The following is an 18,983-nucleotide window of genomic DNA, read 5'->3' on the forward strand; positions in this document are numbered from 1 at the left end:
TATCAAATATCTCCCAAAAGGATTCAGGGAATTCTGAGGAAGAGGAAGCAGAAAGATTTTAAGGGCCAAAGGGGATAAAAGACACCAAGGAAACAAGGCCTTCTATACACAACAGGACTGATGCACATAGGAACTCACAAAGACTGTGCCAGCATGCACAGGTCTAAGCCAGATGGGTCCTAGTACTGAGAGGGTACTTAGACACAAGCCCCTATTCCTAATTCAGAAGCTATCTCCAATCGATAACTATTCTCAAAGAAAAAATTAGTTTTCTCCAATTGAGTCTCACTTCTTACTGGGTATATAAACCACTCTTAAGGGCAGGCCCCATGCCCAGCACAAAACAAGTTCAGTGGAGGATTTTTGATCTCAAAACCCTTTGTCTGGGAATTTAAAACAAACAAACAAAAAAAAACAAACAAACAACCTTACAGATCTTTTACTTAGATATTATGGCTTCCAATTTTGTTTTTATAGGTTCTCCCCCTCTCCCCCACCCGTGTGTGTGTGTGTGTGTGTGTGTGTGTGTGTGTGTGTGTGTGTGTGTATCTGTATGTGTCAGTGTCTGTGTTTCTTGTGCTTCTTCTCTGGTTTTTCTCCTGTTTGTTTTGTCCTATTCTGACTTGTTTGTATTTGATCTTTTTATTATTATTATTATTTTATTTTTTTAGGTGCCTGTCCATAATGTGATGAGTGAGAAAGAAATGGTATGGATTTGGATGGGTGGGTTAGTGGGGGAGGATCTGGGAAAAAGCTGGGAGAGTAGAAACTGTAATCAGAATATACTGTATGAAAAAAAACTATTTTCAAAAAAATAAAATAAATAAATAAACAAAATTGACTCATATTGGCTAGAGAGATGGCTCAGTGGTTAAACTGCTTGTTGACAACTGACTCCAGGTCCTCAGGACCCACATTGAATCTGGGAGTCATAGTACACACATCTTTAATCCCTATGCTCCTAAAGGAAGACCAGAAGCAGAAACGGGAATTCTCAGAAGTTCACGGGCAAGTTAGCCTGGTATATAAAGAAGTGAATGATGAGAGACCTGTCTCAAATAAGGTGGAAGGTGAGGACCAACACCTAGGTTGCCCTCTGACCTCCACATACATACTACCGCATATGCACACCCACATTCATACACACATAAAACAAACAGCAAAACTGATTTATAGTTTATTCATATCTAAATGCTTGAGAACCCTGGTAGATTGTTAGGTACTCTAGGAATCACAATAAGATTGCCTTAGGGAGCAGAGCGGAAGGCATTAGGTGCCTGGAGACAGATGCTGGTGTCTTTATCATACTTGCTCCACTTCCCTTGTAGCTTGTACAGGAGCCTTTCTGTTGAAGCCTACTAGGTTTCCTAGTGATTGTACCCACCAGGACCACATAGGAGGTTGATTGGATCATGGGCCTGAGTATCAGGTGTCTGTAAGGGTCTACACTTCTTGACTGTAACTAGCAAGGGGGAGGTCTTTTGCTTGACCCCTTGGCATTGTTATAAATAGACCTTTGGACTAAAGTTCTGGCCTGGTGGATAATGATCCAGGTTCTGTGTGTGTGTGTGTGTGTGTGTGTGTGTGTGTGTGTGTGTGTGAGAGAGAGAGAGAGAGAGAGAGAGAGAGAGAGAGAGAGAGAGAGAGAATACACTGTGTAACTGCTCTTTCAGTCTTTTATGTCCATCTGGACTACGTCCACTACTGATACAAGTTAATCAGAGATTGGGTTGCAAGGGAATAGGCCTTAAAAGGAATTCTAAATGAACTAATGTTGAATGGGTAAATAATAAATAGATCATAAATTAAGTATTACAGATGCTTGATTATAAGAGGTTTCTAGATCATCTATAGCTAAAAAACAGTGCTAATGAAAATTTAATTCATTTACATGCTAGAGCTCATTTATTGTTTGTAGCCAAGTTTTAAAATATATTCTAAAGAAGAAAACAAAGATCCAAAGATTGTAGAACATGGCTACTGTCATACCTTTCCTTCTGTTGACATTCTGTACAGAGGATCTAGCCTTGTGATGTGCACTCAGTGGAGGCGTAATAAACATTTCATAAGATCCAGCTTTTTCTGGGCCACCGAGGAATGATTCAAGAATGCAAATATGTTTCAGGTTTGAATATAATGAAAGTTTTATACTTACACACAAGTTACCTATTGGTGTACTGATATAATGGAACAAATGAAATAATCAACATAGCTCAGCCAAAGCCTCATGAAAACAAGGTGAGTACTCTACTACTCAAGTATTTCTACAATTTTGGGGGAAAAAAAAAACAGAAAGAAAAAGAACCAGAGTCTGCCTGGCTTTGAACTTGCAAATTTTCAGTATTCTGATTTCTAGGATTAAGGCATGAGCCATGAAAGTAGAGTTCAAGTAAATTCAGGCCAGGTAAGCTATCCCTTATATCTGTTCATTGACTTAATTATACAGTCTTACTTGAATCATTTTAAAAGTCAAGATCATAGTTACAAGAGATTATTTCTTGTCACAGATTCAGAGATACCCTTATGACCTGCATGGTCCCAAAGAAGTACTTAAATTTAGAAGAAAATTTTCTTGAAAACCCTATCTATAGCCCATATGATAATATTCACAAAGACTAAAAACATAGAAATCTTTCCCTTTTATAGTTAAATTTCAATTATAGGAGACTTGGATTTTTCATATTACCCTTATGTTAAATTTTGTGCTCAGTATTAAATGAATTAACATCAATTTCTTTACCAATGAACAACAAGAAACACAAATTAAGATGAAAGAATGAAGTGAAAATATGCCTGCAGATATTGTGCATTTACATTTTTTATTATACAGCATAATCTGTATAATAAAATCTGTAAATCTGGTACTAATGAGACTCAAGATTTAAATGGTTGAGGAACGTGTTAAGTGAATTATTGCCAATCAATGCCTCTGTTCCAAGATAAATCTAATCTTGAATGGCAACATACCTATTATTACAAATTCCTAACTAAGTACAGTACTTCATTATTTCAAAATGTCAATTTATAGAGTAACATTATAAATATATTTCTACCATGTACCTGGCTGTCTTTCCTTCAAAGTAAATAGCACACTGGCTATATAGAAAAATTACAACCTGAACATTTTTGTGGGGATAAAAGCAACCCACTAAGCACTAAAGAGCTAAAAGTAGCTGAAGATGAGGCTCATTTGGTATATCACATGTGAAGTATGCATGAAGTCCTGGGTTTGAAAATCAGGCACAGTGGTGCATATTTATAATCTAGCACTTAGGAAATGGAGAGAAGAGTAATACAAGTTCTGGATCATCCTTGGCTACATTTCCCTGAGACACATGAGGCTCTGTCTCCAGGGGGGCTCGAGAGATCCAGTCTCAGAAAACAGAACATGAGAGAGCAAAACCAGTCATAGCACTCTGTCAATCTGTTCCTGGGAGACCTTATGTTTCTATCACCATAATTAAACACTGCCTTTTCAAGTTAATTTTTTCATGTAAATTCTTCCAAATATTCACTTACTTAATCAATTAAGAAATACCTATTGACTACTGAATTTGTTCTAGGCATAAGGAGACGGAGCTATAAACAGGAGTAAGAGATGACCCCTATGGACAAAATAAACAAACATAATTGGGCCCAGTGTGGTGGCACACACCACACCTTTACTCCCACAACTGGGAGGCAGAAGCAAGCAGATCTCTGTGAGTTCCAGGTCACCCTGGTCTACATTGTGAGTTCCAGGAAGCCAAGGCTACATAGGGAGACCCCATCTCAAAACAAACAAACACTCAAAGAAAACAGAACTAATTGCTCCCCACCCCAAACCAAACCAAAGAAAAACAAACAAACAAACAAACAAAACAAAAAACCCAAACGCTGTTAATTGAATGAAGACAGAACTAAAGAAACAAAGCAAAATACACTAGTATATGACTAAATTAAAATTGTATAGTTTCACATTTGCAATAACTAAAGAGTATTCTACTGAAAACATGCATAATTCCTACATACTTTCATTGCTTAGAATTACTTTTTCCCTTTGCTATTCTATAGAAAAATTAAAAACAAAAATTAGAGCATAAGATTACAAATACCCATAAGCTTAGCACATAAAATTAACAAATGCTAATATCTGCTTCATTATTATTATTATTATTATTATTATTATTATTATTATTGTTATTTGGTTTTTCGAGACAGGGTTTCTTTGTGTAGCTTTACGCATTCCCTGGAACTCGCTTTGTAGACCAGGCTGGCCTCAAACTTACAGAGATCTGCCTGCCTCTGTCTCCCGAGTGCTGGGATTAAAGGCGTGCGCCACCACCACCAGGCTCTTCATATTTTCTTAATAGATTTGTTTTCTAAATCCAGAAGTTTCTTGATTGATCAAGTGTTAATGATTAAGGGATTGTTAAAGCAGATATCAGCTAGATGACCCTGGGTGAATATGCTTAACTTTGACCCTCTGGTTTCTCATTAAAAAAATAATCATCCCAACCTAGGTTGGACTGTCTTGTATTTGACCTTCAGTATCCATGTTCTACAAAGCTTTTGATTGGATTGAATCATCTAGAGGTACCAGAAGGAGACCACAATAATGAAGGAAAATGAAGCTATTCCTTTATATACTCCATATAAAATCCTAAAGTTGGCAATACTTCTATCAAAACCAGGCCTCAGTACAGTACCACCTATTAAGCCTATATAAAAAGGAGTGATAAAAGCCTGTATGGTAAGAAGAATTTCCTGGACCAAAGTTTGCAAAAAAGCCACTGAATTTTTTTCTTGCAGAGTGAAATGTCTAGCACCCTAAATCTAGTAAAATGTAAATTTAAACAAATCTTTAGAACTTGAAATCATGGCAAGAAAAAAACCAAAGAGTCACACTGATGACATAAGGGACCTTGGCAAATTTAGAACAGTCACGATACAGTCACTCATCACCACTGACAAATCACCTGATCAAACTCCACTTTACCTCTTATCTTACCTCATCTTTTATGTCTTCCTGTTGTTGAGCTGAGAAAATCTCCATTGCAGCCATGAGTCTCATCATTAACTCATCCACTGTTGTATTACCTAATGGAGATTCAAAGCTTTATGTAAAATTTATATAACTTCAAGTCAGTACAATTATTAGAAATGAAAAGTCATTCTAGAATTAACAATAAAGAAATTATCAGTATTAGAAATCACAGACTGGAATGCTAATATTAAAAATACTTTCATATGCTGGGCAGTGATAGCACATGCCTTTAATCCCAGCACTTGAGAGACAGAGGCAGGTGGATCTCTGAGTTAGAGGCTAGCCTGGTCTACAGAGAGTTCCAGGACAGCCAGGGCTACACAGAGAAACTTTGTCACGAAAAACAAAAACAAAACAAAAAACCCCAAACAACAACAACAAAACCTTTCAGCTTTAATTAACATTTAGCACCAGAAAGAAGAATGTCCAAAGCTGTGAGGTTCAAAGGTCCAATTTATAAAAACTCTAGCTACAGCTACCAACTGCTTACACGTCAGTGATTAGGCTAAATAACTTTGTTTTCATCTCATTTAATCTGCACAACAATTCTATGAAGAAGTAATTATAATTTAGATTTTCAAGAGAAGGAAACCCAACTTTAAAGGGCTCAAGAAACCCAACCAATCAAGATCAAGGCAGTAATCACAGGGTCAGGACCTGAAACCAGGTGAGCTTAATTCAGAAGCCAGTCCTTACTCCCACACCCCTCACTTCTTCCTGTCCTCCGTACCACCCCCACCCCTAACCCCCACCCCCACCAATGTGGAGCTGAAGACTGACATTCTAGATGACCACTTTACAACTAAGCTATGTTCTCAATCCTCAAATTCTGCCCGCCCCCCAATCATTGTCTATACTTGGAATCCTTGTTAAAAATTCCCTGGCAAAACAAACAGGAATTCAATGTTTGAAAAAATTATTTTCTTCAATATTTTCTCTTTGTATGCTTTCAAATGAATGACTAGACTGTGATCTTTATGAAGAGGGGTTTAAAGATGCATGATTTTTCTTTGATGCCATTTACTCCTTAAATCTAAAAGAAACATAACATGTTTAAATAACATTTCCTAAATGCATAAAATTTTGCTTTGGATGACCAACAAAACAGAAATTCATGAGATTACATAAGGGAGATTTCTCTCTTCTCAAACCTATAGGCAGAAAGAGACAGTTTCTCCAGGGCCTGTGATGTCTTCAAGTCACATAAATAAAATGACATCATGATGAAAGAGCGAGCAACCCTGACGGTGTTTTTCACATGGCTAATATTTCTCAAAGGTCTTTCTTACAATTTCCCCATGATCAGTGGAAGCAGGGGGTTGGGAGCTTCTGTGGTACTCAACAAACAAAATGACCCAGTTCATAGCTTGTTCTCTCAAATAAGTTACAGGACACACATTATCTGGGCACTAAGAAAATAGAATTGGCCTTGAACTAAGACTTGCAATAAGACTGTACTACTCGCAAGCTATTTGATCTAGTTCCTAGAAACTGTCTAGCTTATAACAAGTGCTCCATAAGTATGTGCTTGATATGAAAATGAAGGAGGGGCTAGAAAGATGGCTCAGTGGTTAAGAGCACTTGCTGTTTGTTCTTCCAGATGACCTAGGTTCAATTCCCAGAACACACATGGCAGCTCACAACCATCTATAACTTCAGTTTCAGGAGATTCTGCCACATTCTTCTGGCCTCTGAGGATACCAGGGAAACATGTGATGCACAGACATGCATGCAGGCAAAACACACATACACATAAAATAAAAATAAATGTTTAAAAAAAATGAATACAAGAATGAGTAGATTATAGCTAAGGATCAATTTTCTTATTCTCAAAAGAAAGGTAATACTCCTCTGTAAGGTTCTTCAAAGTAGCAGAGATAATGTATCACCTACCATGGAGTACCATCATTGGTAGTTATTACTAACAGATATGACAGACAGCAAAAAGAAGGTTCTGAACTGAACTCGGTAAGACCGAGTTTCTGCACCTTCTTTGTAACTAGCATGAGCAGGAGTCTAAGTATGAGAAGAGCACTTTATGGCACGCACTGGTGGTGGTCTGAATAACTGTCTCCTCAGGCTCATGTGCTTGAACACTTGGTCCCCAGCTGGTGGTGCTACACAGAGGTCATAGAACTTTTAGGATGTGGAGCCTCGATGAAGGAAGTATGTCACAGAGGCATGCTTTAAGAGTTTATAACTTTGTCCCACTTTCGGTTTGTTCTGTTTCATGGGTTGTGAAATATGATCAGCCAACTTACTGCTCTAAATACCTGCTGCCATGTCTTCCTCATGATTATGGATTTCCTTTCTGGAACCATAGGCCAAAATAGTCAAATTATAAGTGGGAAAGTACTTAAAGTGCTAACATATGTCATTAATGTTTAGGCTTAAGCTACTGCTCATGTTCAGCCCTACCAGGGAGGACCCAGTGAAAACTGAGCTTGTACATACTTCATACCTGAGTCCTTAATAGTTAGAGACAGAAAAGGGCACCAGTAATTACAGTTTAGGGAAAATTTATACCCTACAGCATCAGCTTCCAAACTTGGTCTCTGGAGCCTTTGTACTCTTAAAAACTTTGGAACTCTCAAAATAACTTTAGTTTGTATGTGTTATAGCTATTCTGTTGCTGTAATAAAATACCATGACCAAAAGAAACCTTGAGTTTATTTTTGGCTTATGGTTCCAGAGGGATGGAGTCCATTATGGCAAGAAAGCATGGCAGGGCAGCAAAGGTAGGAAGGCATGGCACAGAGGCAGAACAGGAAGCTCTCACATCACACAAGAAGCAAAGAGCAAACCAGAGGGGAGAAAGGCTATATATTCTCAGAGTCTGCCTCCAGTGGCACACTTCCTCCATCAAGGCCACACCTCCTAGAGGTTTTCCAGCCTCTTCAAACAGCACCGCCAACATCAAACACCTGAGCTTGTGAGGTGGATTTCTCATTCAAACTACCATAGCCACTGACATTTACTTTATTAGAAACTTTCAATGGTTCAGTGGGTAAAGGTGCTAGTGCCAAGCCTGGTAATCTGAGTTCAGCCCATGGAACATATATAGTGAAGAAGAGAACATATACACAAAACAAATACATGTAATACAAAAATTTAAAGAGAAGTTACAATAAAAATATTTACAACATATGTATCAATTCATTTAAAAGTAATAGTGCTCATTATAAACTAATATAAATGCTATATTTCTTTAAAAGAAAAAACTTATTCCAGAAGAAAAAGGTTAGTGAGAAGAGTGGCATGACTGTAACACTTTCACATATTTCTGTATCATCTGGCTCAGTAGAAAACAACTATACCTTTATATCTATTTCTATATTAAACTAGTAAAAATGTGCTGTATTGGTTAAAATTTATGAAGAATATGTGGCCTTCTGCAGATATGTAGTCCGAAAATGAAGAAACATTTTAAAAGGCATTTGTAGTTACATTTCTTTGATACTACACTCAGTCTGACAAGAGAATTTCTTCAAATTAGTAGCATGTAGAATTTGAAAGTATCAAAAGATACACTTTTGTTCTTTGTTACACTAAAACTCTTTTCCTCTTCCCCCTCTAAACTCCCTGGCCTCCCTGGATTATTCAGGCTGACCTTGAACTCTTGATCTTCCCACCTCAGCCACCAGAGTAGCTGAGATTATAGGTACACCCTACAGTACCCAGCTCCATGATCTTTTTTTCAATGTATAATTTTATTCCATTATGAATCAATGCCTTTGGAAAACATTATTTCACTAAGTTATGCATTTCTTCTGAATGTTGATGTTGTATGATATATAAAAAAATCACATTTGTTAATATCACTACTAATGTCATCAGAAAAGTATTTATGTTGTCTGCCAGTGAAGGATATAAATTTTTATACTGAAAACTCAAATTTTACCATTGGCAACAAATATATCTAGTTCTTTTACTTGAAAGTGACAGATTTACTTTGTTTATTTTATAGAAAATGTTTGTCAAATGCCCAGTCTACGCAAGCATAATTTGTCTGTCAGGCAGTAAAAATGATTTCGGGGGGGGAGAAGCAATTAGTTTAGCTCAAGAAACCACACAAATGCTTTTCTTTGAGACAACTAGAATAGATTGGTTCGTATCACCTAACGAAAGGGCTAAAATTCTAAGACAGAAATGTCTTCTTCCTGAAGGCTATTCTTAAGCAGCCTTTCCTTTTCTAATTGTTATGCATGGCAATGAAGGACGTGACTAACAGAAGATGTCCATGTCAGAGGCCTGACTCACGCTAAGATGACAACAGTTTTAGAAATCAGTGCTTTTGAGCCACTAGTGTGTTAACATAGTAAAAAGGGACAAACACAACTAATCTACAAAAAAAAAAAAAAAAAAGTAAAGTAAAACAAAATTCTCATCTATTATAATAATGACAATAATTATGACCTTGAAGATTTCCTAAAATCAGAGCTTCTGGAGTACACGGTTTGCAAAACACAAGCTATCACAATATTGCTTCTGATGAAGAAAACAAGAAAGAAATGTCTTCACTTTCTACTCACCCCATGGGAATCAGCTCCCTCTCAGCAGGTCTTTTTAAAAGACTGCCTAGGAAACTATGCTCTGGAAACTAAATGCTCTGCTTATAAAGAAAACAAAATACCTGAGCTCTTGTTTTGTTTAGGCTTTAAAGGCACTGGAATGCACAAATCCCCCTCCCCTATCAGACTTAAATGGGGCAGAAATGAAGTACCCTAGACTCAAGCTTTAGCTTGTAGCACTTGAAAAATCTTTTTCCTGGCAGCACAGAGCAGATGTACTGTTTTTATTTAAGATTTCCCATGTATACAGCAAATTTTTTACTCTATCTTTTGGATGTGTTAGTAACAACAACAAAACCATTCATTCACCTTTTGGGTTTTTTTTGTTTTTTTAAAGAAACAATGTAAAGTATGGTTACATTTACAGGAAAATGTAAACTATGGTTAAATTTATAGGAATTCTACAGCTTTTTGCCTCAGGGTTTCACCTTAGGATGAAGTCACACAAATAAGGTGGAACAATTGACATATGAAAAATTCAATTTGCAATGTATAGTTTTCACTGGATTTTCTAGATAATTAAAGATAAGCAATTCTTTCAATATTGCAGCTATAAATCAAAAGAAATAAATGTCATATTTGACAAATGATTATAACCTAACTGCTAGTTTTAGGGAATTAAGCATTTCTGAACATTAACTTAACTATTCTATGTCCAAAGAGGTATGCAATTCTATTGAGGTATTTCTGACAGATTTTTAAACACAGCATATTTGATTTTTTTCCCATATTACCTGAAGATGGTCTTCAGGATGTTTTAAATTTTAAAATGTAAAGACATTTATCAATAGCAAGAAATATTGTCAGCTTTATAGGGAAAAATGATGAACATATATAAAACTTTATTACCATTGTGACATGTACTTTACCTTGTATCACATTTAACACTTCATTAGATGACCGCTTTCCCATGATAATCAGGAAAAGTGGAAACTGATCTGTTTTTTGAGTCCGAATGGTCTGTGCAATAACACTGCCAAAGTGTCTATTGCACATTGTCAGAAATCTGAAACAAAACAAAACCAAAGTAAGTTTCAAACAAATTAGTAGATCTGAGAAGCCATTAACATTCATGTAAAGATTATATAGCCTGACTTACATCAGTATGGAAAATTTTACTATGTTGAATTTTCAACTAAATCTTTAATGGTTGTCATATAGAAAAGAAGGAAGCACACCCTAATTGCTGTCAAGGGATGACAGCATGGGATTCTTCTTAAGTTTCAAATAGTGCAAGATGTACTACTTAAATTCTGAGAAAACAAAAGAATATCCAGGAGAGAATTTCTTAACTAGGATAAATAATATAGTGTAGTAAAAAGGTAAACTGACTAGCATCATTTAAAAATAGATTTAGCAACATTTTCCTAAGCACTTAAAATCAAGTACAAGGCTGGAACGTTGGGTCTCTTCTAGAAGTAGTAGGTCTTCTAGTTTGTACTTAGTGTGGAACAAAAACAACAATTCTAAGCTTTTGACCAAAAAAGCTCAGAGATATTAGCATACTGAAGTCTAGCATTAGTATTCTTAACACGATCTGGAATAAATGAAAAAACTGATAAAGCTTTTCTCTTCTATTAGAGGACTGTTTGAAATTAGCATTTCTTTCAAGAGAAAAGGGTAGCTTATGATATGTTTTCAGATCTGATGGTAAAAAGTAAATGTCATAATAATAATGAATTATGAAAGACCAAATGCAAATATAGAATGCTTTAATAAGATCCAATTTAATAAAGTCTGTAAAAATAATGGACTTTTAATAACACAGGTCACAAAAGGCAAAACAGTGGAAATTCTGGAGACTAGCCACTGGTACTAGCTTATTAATTCTTAATTATGTTCATGAAAGGCAACTTAAATCGTGTGTTTTCTTATGCCTTATGATAATATTTTAGGTAACAACTCCTCTGAAATGTATGTTCTAGCTGATGAGCAAAGTCCTGTCGTCACATGCATTAGACGGTAAATCTATTTGAAAAGACAAACGGTATTAAAATGTCATGTGCTCAGATTCATTTGATAACCAATTCAAAACAGAATCAAACCTCTTAATTTTTAAAGCCAGTACATTTTCTGTCAATAGAAATATATTTCAGAAATTTAGGCTGAATCTTTTGTAAAACCTGTGCTGTGACTACAGAAAGTAGATCTTGTTAAGGGCAACTAGAACTGTCAGCCAGAGTGTCAAGACAAGTTAGCACCACTGCAGTAAGTTCATTGGGAGGCCGGTTCATATACACGTTTAGTGCAATAACCAGACCTCATGGCAATTTGAAATGACAAGGCCTTAAGAAATCCATTGTCAGCCAAGAAATATCAGTGCCCCCATGAAAATTCAAATCTTCACATTCCACAACTATTATGGGATAAAAGGTTCTCAAGCAGACTAAGCTTCCATACCAAATTTCACACTCATAAAGCTTTAACTCATCAACAGGGATGTGTAGATTAGTAGACTAGCAAGTTAGGGTCTCATTTTTCTTTCTATGTCTTACTAAAATATTTGAAAGCAGACTTGACCCTGAGCTGATCATTGGTAACCTCTAAAATAAAAGATGTCAAAAAACAGTTGGAATGCTATTTCCTACAAAAGGGAGAAAATAAGTCCTTGTTGCTTTCACACCAATGGATTGACTGGCTATCACACAGTAGATGCCATCACAGCACTGGCCTTTCTAGCTAAACAGGATGCCTCCTGGCCCCTTGGAAGGAAAGAAGAAGAAAGGAAGGAAAAGAGTAAGCTATTGAAAGGGCAGAAAGGAGGATACAGAAAAAGAGAGGGAGACATGAGGGAGGGGAATGGGAAGAAGGGAGAAGGGAAGGGAAAAGGTAGGAAGGGAAGATCACATTAGCTCAAATTAGTCCAAAACCAGAAAAACAGACATGGGAAAAACAAGTAATTTTAAGGGAATAGTTATGTTTTTTTGGTAATATTTTTTTTTTTTTTTTGTTTTGTTTTTCGAGACAGGGTTTCTCTGTGTAGCTTTGCGCCTTTCCTGGAACTCGCTTTGGAGACCAGGCTGGCCTCGAACTCACAGAGATCCGCCTGGCTCTGCCTCCCGAGTGCTGGGATTAAAGGCGTGCGCCACCACCGCCCGGCGGTAATATTTTTTTAAAGAAACTTATTTGTGGTATTTTGTTCCCTTTGAACAGTTAAAAATATTCCACAACACCTGGTGGGGAGGGCTAAAATTCTCAACCCAACTGCAACTCACTCTATATTCTTCAGTCAGATGTCATGAAGGAATAAATAAATGGTTGCTGCAACCATTAGATTCCAGTAATTTCTACCCCAAAGTGGGAAACAATAACCGTTATGCAATACTGGGAAATCTCTTCTTTTCTTTTTTAACTGTAGAGGATTTAAGTAAACCAATGACCTATCAACCACTGAATTATTTGAAGAAGGGAATGAATAATTGTGAGGGCTGGAGAGGTGGCTCAGTGGGAAAGGGTGCTTGCTGTAGAAGCATAAGCACCTGAGTTTAGATCCCCAGTATGCATGATGAAAAAATAAAAGTCAGGGGTGGCCACACACCAGTGACCTCAGCACTAAGCAGGTGGAAACCAGAGGATTGATAGGGCTTACTGTCCTTCAGCCTAGAGCCAGGTTCAGTGAGAGATCCTGTCTCAATGGAATAAGGCAAGGGTTGACAGAGCAAGATGCCAAGATCCTCTCAGTGTTCAAGTGGGCATACACACCTGCACACACACACCTCCAAAATAAAGTTTTAAAAAAAAATTATGCCAAATCAACTCCCTGAAAACAAAATCTAAAATGACACTTTGGGAAAGACCAAAAGTGATAACATCTAAGGGGATAAATAAGGAAATAAGAGAGGAGAGACAGAAAGACAGACTGAGAAAATGACAAAAGCTGCAATCAAGTTTATATCTACTAAGCCTATCAGAACTGTTGGAAAACCAAAGAGAGGGAAGATGAGGTCAAATAGTTTCAATTCCAAGTTTGGAAAGAAAAATAAGCAGAACGGCAGATGGTTAGCATGTACTAACTATTCATTTTTCCGTATATAAAGTATAGATCTTTTCTATCTTGCCAATGGAAATCAGGATTATTAGTATGTCAGATACAGAAAAAATAATCTTATTTTAATTCAGAGTATGAACTACTTTAGTTTCTTTCAATCAAGGTCATAATTACACGACTCACTGACTTACATAAAATTGTACTCCATTACATGGCACCTAGCTATTTAGTGGGGAAGAGATGAAAAACCTCCTCTCCTCTTTAATTTTTGAGATAGGTTCTCATGCAGCCCAGGCTGCTGTCAGACTCCTGATCCTTCCTCTTCTAGCTTGCAAGGGCAGGGATTTCAAGTGTGTGCCACCACACTGGGCCCAAGGAGATTAAATTCTGTAAACTTACTTTTTGCTGAATATGTATGACAGGCACTATTTTTGATTTAAAAAAAAATGGAGGTCACAATACTGTCACTATCCTATTTAAGGTGATTATAACTTTTCAATGTGATTTCCACAAATTTAAAGGTGACTCCAAGATAAAGCGGAGTGAACCTATCTTTTAACACATCAATCTTCTTACAAGGAGGAAATGGAATAAGATACAGAAGACATTCAAAACATTCAGTATATGGTAGGCCCTCAAGCTGGTACTTATTTTGTTACTCTTAAATGCTTAATGATATTTAACACTGAAAAAAACTGCTGCGTGTGTGTGTCTGTCTATACATGTGGAAATAAGAGGAAACCTTGCTGGAGTCAGGTCTCTTCCACCTCATGGGTCCTGGGGATGAAACTCAAGCCCTCAGGTTTGGTGGCAACTGCCTTTACCAATGGAGCTATCTGATATTTAACATTTTCATCATCAATTTCATGATTAAAATGGTATGTTCACACCAACACTAAAAAATCTTTTTGCGCAATAAGATAAATCAATGAATTGTTAACTAAACAAAAGCAGTTAATGGTTTTACTGTCGTTCAGAAAATGAAAGAGCAGAGCAGGGCAGACAGCTCAGTCAGTAAAGTGCTTGTCATATATTATGAAGATTTGAGTTCAATCAATGGTGGCAGTATTTGTAATCCTAGTCCAAGGAGGTGGAGATACAGGAAGATGTCTCTCAGGCCAGCCAGCCTAACATGAACAGCAAATTCACATCTCTAGGAAGAACCATGCTTCACAAAACAAGGTAACTCCTGAGGAGTATCTGACGTTAACCTCTAGTCTCCCCATGCACATGCACAAATGTTGATATATACACACATTTAGCAGTCCCATGAACCACATCTTTAATGAGAAGTTACTCAGCAGATGAAACTTGTGTCTAACCTGATGGGTCTGCTCTAATATTACTCAATATTTTGAGTCAAGCCTTTATATATCATGTTTTCGCTTCAGCTGCTCATCCATTTCTTTTGAAGCCTCTTTGGTTTAAGAAAGCTGTTCCCTTTAAAAAAGATCCAAGGCATCTTTCTACTAAGGATAAGCCATTTGGTTAACACACACACACACACACACACACACACACACACACACACACACACACACACACACACACACGTTCAGGGTTTGTTCAGTGTTCAAAGATGGATAGAAAGAACAGAAAGTAAGATAAGGGAACTTTGAGGCCACACCCAATCTCACCAACACATAATTAATTCTTCTTTCCTTGTCCTTTCCTTTTAACAGGAAAATATAGTGAAACTCCATTAACTTGAAGTGTGATTTGTCAGGCACACCAAAAACAGGCCAGCCAACGAGTTATGCTTCTGACTACAGTGTTATGGGAGGTAAGTCTACCTTCCATTCCATTATCCAGCTCTTTTTTGGAGTTCCTTTTGGAAATGTTCTTCAGCATTGCTGGGATAACCCTCCTGCCCTTTGAGGTGGCTTTGAGTTTTGTAGTCTTAGGTCTTTGGTCCGCACTGAGATAGGTAAATAAGTACAAAGCAAAGCTGCAGAGATGATATACGCAGTGATCCTCAACTTCCAGTGTCCCAGGAACCACCCAGGGAGTTTCTTTAAAAGGCAAGCTTCCCCAGAGATTCTGACCCAACAGAGCAGGGATGAGGCACAAGAAACAGCTTCTTTAACAGACGTCTCATCCCAGGTGATGTCCACTTTTTGAACATTTTTTAAGAAACCAAAATGTCTTCCTTTTAAGGCTTTTGGTTGTCTCTGAAGACAGTTCTTAAAGAGGTTATCCCAGAAATGTTTTGGATAATGCAGCTTCACTGAATCATATCCTATTTCCTTAGGTAAGCACTCAGAAAATGTTCATTCCTACTAGTTTCCTTAGTATTGGTGAGCTCCAACCTGATGTGGCACACATAAGCAAGTATCTCACAAGTCCATGAGACATTTTAATAGACAGAAAACAAAACGAGTGGGAGATTATAATACAAAATGAAATATTTAGGGAAGACCTCACTGAAAAGTAGACATTTGATCAAAGACTCTAAAGAGTTGAAAGATGAAGTCAACAGCAGGCAGGGAACAGCAAATACAGAGACATTTAAACTGAAGAGAAGGTAACAAGGACCTTGGTTACCTCATTCAGTACAGTTTGCAGTTCTATTCAGTTGCCTGAAATTTTCACTATTTCCTTTTGCTTTACAGCTAAATCGAATACCAATGTGTGAATGTATGGCATTTTCATTATCTATTCATCAGCTGAAGGACAGCTAGATTGTTTTCATTTCCTAGCTATTGTAAATAGAGTATCATTGAAATGGCTAAAAAAGTATCTATGGAGTAGGATACAGAGTCTACTGGACACATGCCAACAAGCTAGGTCTTACAGCAGATCAACTTTTGGTTTTCTGAGAATTCTCCACACTGATTTCCATAGTGGCCACATTGGTTTACAAAACCACCAACAGCAAATCAGGATTCCTTTCCTACAATCCTCATCAGCGTTTGTTGTCACTTGTTTTCTTAATTTTAGCTATCCTGAGTGAGGCAAAATGAAATCTCAAAATAGTCTTAATTTGTATTTCCTGATTGCTAAGGATGTTGATCCTAGGTCTGAATCTTTAGACTTGAGTAAATAACTTAAAATAATCACAGAAGCTGGAAAAGTAGAAGAGGATGATGAATAGGGAGGGCAGGGAGGTAATAAGTGTGTGTGTGTGTGTGTGTGTGTGTGTGTGTTTGTCCCCATCCTCCACCTGTGAAAGGAGGAAGGACTGCAATAGAGAGGGAGAGGGAAGAAGGAAATAACACTAAGGATGTTAGGAAACACCATAGGGAAACATTATTTTATAAGCTAACTTAAAAACCCATATACAAATGTAGCACGAATCTTAAAAGTTCTTATTAATAAAAACAAACCTGGAGTCAGGTATTGGGGTGAATGCGAAAAGATCAGAGAGACAGAACAAGCCACAGCTTCCTCACCTCACCAATTCCTCAGTTGACCCTGTTTCCTCAGACTGGAAGCCTCTCAGTCCTCATCCAGAATGAATCTAGCTGAATTTTTGCTCAGAAGCCTAAAAGCTTAACCAACCAAAAGCTTCTAGTTTCTGGTCCTCACACCTTATATACCTTTCTGCTTCTGCCATCACTTCCTGGGATTAAAGGCTCTTGCTACCACGCCTGGCTGTTTCCAGTGTGGCCTTGAACTCAGAGAGATCCAGGTGGATCTCTGCCTCTGGAATGCTAGAATTAAAGGCGTGTGTGGCACCATTTTCTGGCCTCTGTATCTAGTGGCTATTCTGTTCTCTGACCCCAGATAAGTTTATTAGGGTGCACAATATTTTGGGGAACACAATATCACCACATGCAAATAGTTTACATGGAGTTATGCCACACAAGGTGATAATGCTCCCCAAGAACCACAGACTTTCTTACAAAAACCCCAGTGTCAGGCATGGGAAAGCTCACTTTGAGGTGTTAGTCAGGGGATTCCAACAAACTCCAGGCAATAGAGTCTACTAACATTCCTTTGGTTGACTGCAAAAACCTGCAGGTAACAGACTACTCCTGAAGACACCACACACTTCAGACACAGGACCTGGAGTAATCAAGCTGCAACTAAGATGGAAGCCTCCTTGAGGACTAATTCCCATAGTATCCAAAAGTGCTATGCAAGCTGCCAAAGGAGAAAAGCAACCAACAGTTCTAAAATAGTTCATAGTTGCAAAACCTATAAATAACAATTACAGGTCTGGCAGGCTATCCCCAATAATTACAACAGTGTCCCACTATAACTTTGGAGGCTACAAACAACTGTCTAATTGGATCTAAAGTCATTCCAGAGGAGGAATTTCATGCCCAGTAATATAAACCTACCAGACACCTGTAGCTAGCCAACTTAGATGAGAACCCACTACTGCCATTCTCTTAAAAGAATGTAATTCCTAAATGCATTCTAAATACTTATCTTTATACTCACAGATAAGTAGAGCTCTCACCCCTATCAAAGAAACTTCTTTTTGTAAAAGACAGAGAATTTTACAGAAATCTCCAATTGGTTAAAATGCAGAGAATTGGGTGCCTAGCCCCAAAAGTACATCTATAATGTAACCCCTATATGTAAGGCTCAGGGATCATTAAGGAAGAGGGGGTGGAAGAAAGAGTGGAAGAGTCAGACACCTGCTATTAGATAATGTTTTCTAGACAAGTCAGGGATTCTGCACTCATGAAATCACAACAATATAGTTGCTGACACAAGACCTGCATAATAACAACACACCAATGTGGACAGGAACATATACAAGGCCTTACCCCAGATGAAGAGTTATAGGCAATCAGTGGCTGCAGAGAGAAGAATCAGTCTTCTCCAGAGACAAATCACCTGACAGGTTATCCAATCCCAAGTACTCAGTACTGAATACATGTACATAATAAAAACAACACTAAAGGAGGTGGTCTTTGTGCGTGTGTGTGTGTGTGTGTGTGTGTGTGTGTGTGTGTGTGTAAGTAAACAAAAGTAACTGTAGAAACAGAGGTCACAAACTTGAGAAGAAGTGGAAAGGGAGATATGGGAAGAATTGCACGGAGGAAGGAGGGGTGAAAATTATGTAAATTTAGTACTTATACATGAAATTCTAAAAAAAATTTAATCAAAGTTCAGACGTAGGTAAGTATGGCTAGACAAGAGAGATGGCTGAGACTATATGGTAAAAACTATTATAATAAAAGTCAAGAAATAAATGAAAAAAGTCCTCTGAATTTCAAACCACATTACAAGGCTTAATATACAAAGAACTTTTTTTTTTGTTTTTTTGGTTTTTTGAGACAGGATTTCTCTGTGTAGCCTTGCACCTTTCCTGGAACTCTCTCTGTAGCCTAGACTGGCCTCGAACTCACAGAGATCCACCTGGCTCTGCCTCCCGAGTGCTGGGATTAAAGGCGTGCGCCACCACTGCCTGGCTATACAAAGAACTTTTACAAACTATTAA

At 37.5% G+C, this 18,983-nt stretch overlaps 1 protein-coding gene across 1 annotated transcript in view; it reads right to left on the minus strand.

Annotated features, from left to right (window-relative positions):
* The window catches only part of Faf1 (Fas associated factor 1), a 347,836-nt gene that overhangs the window by 82,048 nt on the left and 246,805 nt on the right, over positions 1-18,983 (minus strand). The window contains exons 14-15 of the mRNA XM_052715293.1: positions 10,467-10,603; positions 4,991-5,079 (exon numbers count right to left, since the gene is read on the minus strand). Of these exons, the coding sequence (XP_052571253.1) occupies positions 4,991-5,079; positions 10,467-10,603 (226 nt within the window). The remainder of the gene's footprint in view (positions 1-4,990; positions 5,080-10,466; positions 10,604-18,983) is intronic.

Source organism: Peromyscus californicus, unplaced genomic scaffold (genome assembly GCF_007827085.1).
Source record: "Peromyscus californicus insignis strain IS unplaced genomic scaffold, ASM782708v3 Scaffold_5__1_contigs__length_169319896, whole genome shotgun sequence".
Lineage (NCBI taxonomy): Eukaryota > Metazoa > Chordata > Mammalia > Rodentia > Cricetidae > Peromyscus > Peromyscus californicus.